At 52.6% G+C, this 6,000-nt stretch overlaps 1 protein-coding gene across 1 annotated transcript in view; it reads left to right on the top strand.

The window, feature by feature from the left end:
* Positions 1 to 382: 382 nt before the first annotated feature.
* Positions 383 to 6,000, top strand: part of FOXO1 (forkhead box O1) — a 106,252-nt gene continuing 100,634 nt past the window's right edge. Inside the window, exon 1 of the mRNA XM_032294536.1 lies at positions 383 to 1,435. Coding sequence (XP_032150427.1) covers positions 809 to 1,435 — 627 coding nt within the window. The 5' untranslated portion in view covers positions 383 to 808. The remainder of the gene's footprint in view (positions 1,436 to 6,000) is intronic.

Raw genomic sequence — 6,000 nt, 5'->3', positions numbered from 1 at the left:
GGCGCAGCGAGCGCCTCGTCCCACCCGGGCTTCCCGAGTACTCGGTTCTGCAGCTCCGTAGTAAACAAAGTGTCGCCGCCAGCTCCACGCTGGTTTGCTTCCTAGCAATCAAAACACTGAGAAGGCGAGAGAATCACAGAAACACTCGAGAATTACCAGAACATAATAGAGATCCAAAAAAATAAAAAAGGTGTGTGAAAGAGAAAAACACCCCACTACCCCCACCAGCCCACTGCCGCCTCCTGGTGGAAAACCGGGCCCCGCCCAGCCCGGAGCCCACTGGCTGCCCGGGTGGCGACGCCGCGTGCCCATTGGCTGCGTGAGCTGTCGGTCAGGGGCGGGCCGGCGCGCGCGCCGCCGCGGGCGGGGGGCGGCGGCAGATCCCGTAAGTCGGGCGGCCTCGTAGTTGCTGCAGCCGCCGCCGCCGCCGCCACATTCAACAGGCAGCAGCGCAGCGGGCGCGCCGCCGGGCAAAGCGAGCGGCCCGCGGCGTCCGTCCGTCCTTCAGTCCGCGGCTCTGTCAGCGGGAGCGCGGCCCAGGCTCTGCCCCGGCTCGGCGGCTCTGGCCCGCCGTCCAGTCCGTGAGGCGGACCCCGAGGAGCCTCGATGTGGATGGCCCCGCGAAGTTAAGTTCTGGGCTCGCGCTTGCACTCCGCCGCGCCTTCCTCCCAGTTTCCGTCCGCTCGCCGCACCGGCCTCGTCCCCCCAAATCTCGGACCGTCTCTTCGCTCCCCCTCTCCCTCCGCCCCCAGTGCTGCGCTCTTCCCCTCTTGGCTCTCCCGCGGCTGGGGGAGGGGCGGGGGTCACCATGGCCGAAGCGCCCCAGGTGGTGGAGATCGACCCGGACTTCGAGCCGCTGCCCCGGCCGCGCTCGTGCACCTGGCCGCTGCCCAGGCCGGAGTTTAGCCAGTCCAATTCGGCCACCTCCAGCCCGGCGCCGTCGGGCGGCGCGGCTGCCAACCCCGACGCCGCGGCGGGCCTGCCCTCGGCCTCGGCGGCCGCTGTCAGCGCTGACTTCATGAGCAACCTGAGCCTGCTGGAGGAGAACGAGGACTTCCCGCAGGCGCCCGGCTCCGTGGCGGCGGCGGTGGCGGCGGCTGCCGTGGCCGCTGCCGGGGGACTGTGCGGGGACTTCCAGGGCCCAGAGGCGGGCTGCCTGCACCCAGCGCCGCCGCAGCCCCCGCCGCCCGGGCCGCTGCCGCAGCACCCACCGGTGCCCCCCGCCGCCGCCGGGCCGCTCGCGGGACAGCCGCGCAAGAGCAGCTCGTCCCGCCGCAACGCGTGGGGCAACCTGTCCTACGCCGACCTCATCACGAAGGCCATCGAGAGTTCGGCGGAGAAGCGGCTCACGCTGTCGCAGATCTACGAGTGGATGGTCAAGAGCGTGCCCTACTTTAAGGATAAGGGTGACAGCAACAGCTCCGCGGGCTGGAAGGTGAGCGGCCTCGGCGCGCGGCCGGACCTTGGGGGCGCGGTGGGGCAGGCGAGGGCGCAGCTGTGCAGGTTTGCCCGGCCCAAGGGTGCGGGGCAGGAGGGCAGCGCGTGCCCAGGAGGGCGGGCGAGAATCGGTGGTCGCAGTGGGCTCGCCCGGATCGGTCCGGGACCGCAGTAGGTGTGCGCGCGCGTCAGTCAGAATCCGCGTGGGTCGCGGAAAGGGGCTCGTTGGGGAACTAAGTAAAGAACATGCGTCAAGAAGTGGACGTCAGAGCGGCCGAAAAGTTTTCCAGTGAAAGGAGAAAGGGGTTCGCTGGGAGCGGCACCCCCACGGCCCGCGCTGACTGCTTCGGCTGCCCCTTCCCTCCTGGACCTTCGCGGGGCGAGGGCGGGTCCTCTCCTGCCGCGCCGCGGAGCTGTTTCCGCCGGGCGCGGCGGGGGAGGGCGCGGCAAGGGTCCCCGGAGCCTCCCTGCCCCGGGACCGGGCTGCAGGTGGAGGGGACAGGCAGAGCGCGACCGGCTGGGGACGGTGTATGGCCGGCCAGGCAGTTTCTGGAGGCGGTGCGCATTTTGCTTTGTTTTGGTTTTCTCCGGAGTGGCCTCGAGTTCAGGGGGCCGGGCGTCCCGATCCCGAGGTGGCGCCTCCGACACGTGCGAAGGGGCGGCCACCGCCTGCGGAGCGCCGGCGCCCGGCCGCGCGGGGCGAGCTAAAGTTCAAGTGTGACCCTCGGCGGGGGCGGGCGCGGGCGGTGACGAGGGAGGGGCTCTGGGCGCAGGAAGCTAGCGCCTTTAAAGGGCCAGCGCGTCCGGGCCGGGCGCCGTGGGGCCCGCGCCTCTCCAGTGGGGAAGCGCCCGAATCTGGTCTTGCCCCTGGTACGAGGCTTTTAGTTAGAAACACAGAGGCTGCCCTGGGGTGCCGGGGGCTGGGATGTGTGGGTCTTTTCCTGCCTTGCTACCCTATTCTTGAGCGTGGAGGTCCAGATGGGGGCGCGGGGCGCCAGGCGGGGGACTTTGCGACCTGTGTTTTGACGGAGTCCGAGTGGCGGTGCGCGTTGAGGGAGCGGAGCCTCGAAGGAGGATTTTTGCCTTTCAGAACGTGGCCAGGGGACACTTCAGCTTGGGAGCAGGCACTTCCCGACTCCGAGGAGGGCCTCGGCTAGGTACTAGGAGGCTTCCCTGGGGCGAGGTCCAGTCGCCGCGGGGCCTCCCCAAGCTGACAGTTTCTCACTCTCACCGGTGGCGGAATTGCTGTAAAGGCTGACTAGTTGAGTAAACACTGTTTTTTGAGACGGAGTCTCGCTGTCGCCAGGCTGGAGTGCAGTGGCGCGATCTCGGCTCATTGCAACCTCCGACTCCCTGGTTCAAGCGATTCTCTGCCTCAGCCTTCCGAGTAGCCGAGATTACAGGCACGAACCACCACGCCCAGCTAATTTTTGTATTTTTAGTAGAGACAGCGTTTAACAATGTTGACCAGGATGGTCTCGATCTCCTGACTTCGTGATCTGCCCACCTCGGCCTCCCAAAGTGCCGGGGATAACAGGCGTGAGCCACTGCGCCCGGCCGAGCTAAACACCTTTTTAAACAAACTTTCCTCGCCTCTTTTGTCGACTGTATAGCATAATAAAGATTGGTGTTTGCTGCGCACTTGTTAAACCAGGGTTATTTTACATACAGTGTCATCCCTGTGGTTAATGCGTGTCAAAAAGGTTAAGTTACTCACACCATATTGAAGTTCCTGGAGGAGTTCAAGATGCATTTTATTTTTTCCAAAGTGTGTTTTAGAGTAAAGGTATCACTTATCGCTTCATTACCAGGCATTACATGCAATTTTACCAAGTGTTTGAAAAAGGTAAAGTGCCTTCTTACCTTTAAGCTCGGCGTATATTCTTTTAAGTCGCAAAATCGAAATTATCTGCCAAGTCTTGTTTTACTTAATATTTGAATTTAAGTACTTGACTTACTTGCTCATCTATCAATTCTATTTCAGCTGTTACAGAGTATTAGCCATTAAATAAAATCCCGCCCCCTCCCGTTTTTTTTTTTTTTTTTTTTTTTTTGCTTTCAAAGTACAGTGTATACCTACACCATTCTTTAGTCCTTGGAAATGGATACAACCTACTTCAACTTGCTGGAGTGCCTTTCTTTAAAGATAAAGGCAGTGTTTGGTGTATTTTTAGTTTTGCCTCTCAAATGGCATTGTCAGAGTGTTAGTCTTAAACTAGGAATATAACTTACACTTTTTAAGATTTGTTTTTAAAAAATAGATTCTGATGTTAAATCATCTTTGCAACCATTTTATCAGGTTCTTGTTCTCATTTTTTTAAAAAAAATGGGAGAATAATTTAGTTTTTTTGTTTTTTTATTTTTGTTTTTTTTAAATTGCCAGAGCTAGGAGACCTGTTAAGGACTAACTGTCTGGAATTGGAGGCCGGCGGGCAGCTCCCAGTGGGAGCCTGATGGGGCTTTGCTCTGGATCAGGCTGCCTTTCTCAAATGAGTAAATGTTTCAGGTGTACTGTCGGTTGATTTAAGTCGGATTACAGCAAGTGGTTTTTCAGTTTGAGTAAAAGAGTATTTTAAGAAGAAAAGAAACAGCCTGAGCTGTTCTAACTCATAACTAGTCTTCTGGTTAGAGTTTCATAAAAACGAGTTACTTGTTAAAACCAAGTTTCACTCTCAGATCTGAAAGATTACTGTTCTAAGATTCATAAAAGAGAAATTTTCTTATGACTTTTAACTTAAATCCAGTTTTTAAATGCAAATCAACCAAAACTTACCTGTTTTAGGACCGAGGAGAAGTTGCTTTGGAACAAAATATTTCCTGTGATTTACTACTGGGAATTAGACTGAATCTTAAATAGTTTCTTGTGTGCTACTTCCTGGGGCCTGCCTGAAAGTTTGAGTCATTTGCATAGGACAAACTAGTTAGGAAGCTGTTAATGAATTCAGAAACTTTTAACATCATTCTTTAGATAGTTAAGTGCTGGTTATATTTGAAGGATATGCATTTTGTGTTTATGGGGATGATATGTTAAATGTCTTACACTTGTTTTAATATTGGCCAGAATTGCCATAAAGTCACACCCAAGGTGGAAACTAAGGCTTTTGGAAAACCCGGGATCTTCTGAATCTAGTGCAGTATTTATAAATAGTGAAACTTCATTTCCATGACCTGTTTTCTCACATAGAAAGCCTTCTAAAACTTGGGAAGCGGTATTGTGAACTCCGAATTTTAAAATAAATGGCAGTTTTGAGTTGACTCTTTTGTTTTGATATTATTTGGAACACTGTTTAGGTTAAAAGAATGACTTTGACCTTACCACTATCTTTTTTTTTTTATTTTTTTTTTTTTTTTTTTTTGAGACAGAGTCTCCCTCTGTTGCCCAGGCTAGAGTGCAGTAGTGTGATCTTGGCTCACTGCAACCCCGGCTTCCCCGGTTAAAGTGATTCTCCTGCCTCAGCCTCCCGACTAGCTGGGACTACAGGCGAGTGCCACTACACTTAGCTAATTTTTAAATTTTTAGTAGAGACAGGGTTTCACCATGTTGGCCAGGATGGTCTCGAACTCCTGACCTCATGATCTACCCGCCTTGGCCTCCCAAAGTCGCAGTGCCTGGTTCCAAAGCTTTTTATCTTTAAGATAAATTTTTAATTTGGAGTGACATTTCTTATATTTGGCCTAGGAACTGACAGTGGATTTTCTTTTATTTTAAAATAAATATTCTGTAATTTGGGTATAATCTGTAGGTGAGTAATTTAACCAGCCACAGAGACCCTGTTAGAAAGATGGCTGCTTTTTTTGTTGCATGGTCACATTTGACTTAAGACAATCTTGGTGAGATTGAGTGGCTAGAGGATCTGAGCCATCTTTCCCACTTCTGGATTGTCACTGAAATTACCTTAAAGAAAGCCTTGATAATCCTTTATATGCATTTGGGGAAATGAGAATGAAGAAAGAATTCAAAATGGATGAGGGGGTTATGCAGCTAAATGTAGCGTCTTATTAAAGGCTGAAAGTTACCTGAATGTGTCTGACAGCTGAAACATTTTGTTCGGAAATTCCAAGATAGATGCCAAATCAGAATACTTTATTTCGGATTTCCAAGAACTTTACTTTTTATACATGGTTTTGTGGCAAGTCCTTGGTTCCGGGGAGGGCTGAGAAGATTGGCCACTGTTTTTGAATGATACTGTTTTTGTTGTTGTTTTTCTGAGAGAGGGTCTCACTGTCTTATCCAGGTAAGAGTGCAGTGGCTTGATCTCAGCTCACTGCAGCCTCTGCCTGCCCTGGGCTTAAGTGATCCTCCTGCCTCAGCCTCCCGAGTATAGAGTACTTGAGATTGCAGGTGGGAGCCAGGCTCATTTTTTTTTTAAATTTTTATTTTTATGACAAACACTTGATTACTGAAAATAAAGCATTTTAATTTTCAAATTTAACTGTAAATTTGAAAAAAGTTAAAGGTCTTCAAGACCCCAGAATTGCTGAAAAGTATCACATTGGCGGCAAACACAGGTATTGATGGATTTCATGCTCTGCACACATAGGGAATCTTCTCAGAGGCGATAT

The sequence above is a fragment of the Sapajus apella genome, unplaced genomic scaffold (genome assembly GCF_009761245.1).
Source record: "Sapajus apella isolate SASKATOON/1434 unplaced genomic scaffold, GSC_monkey_1.0 scaffold32, whole genome shotgun sequence".
Classification (NCBI taxonomy): domain Eukaryota; kingdom Metazoa; phylum Chordata; class Mammalia; order Primates; family Cebidae; genus Sapajus; species Sapajus apella.
Note: the sequence above shows the minus strand (reverse complement) of the source record. Positions and strands in the feature narration are given on the sequence as shown.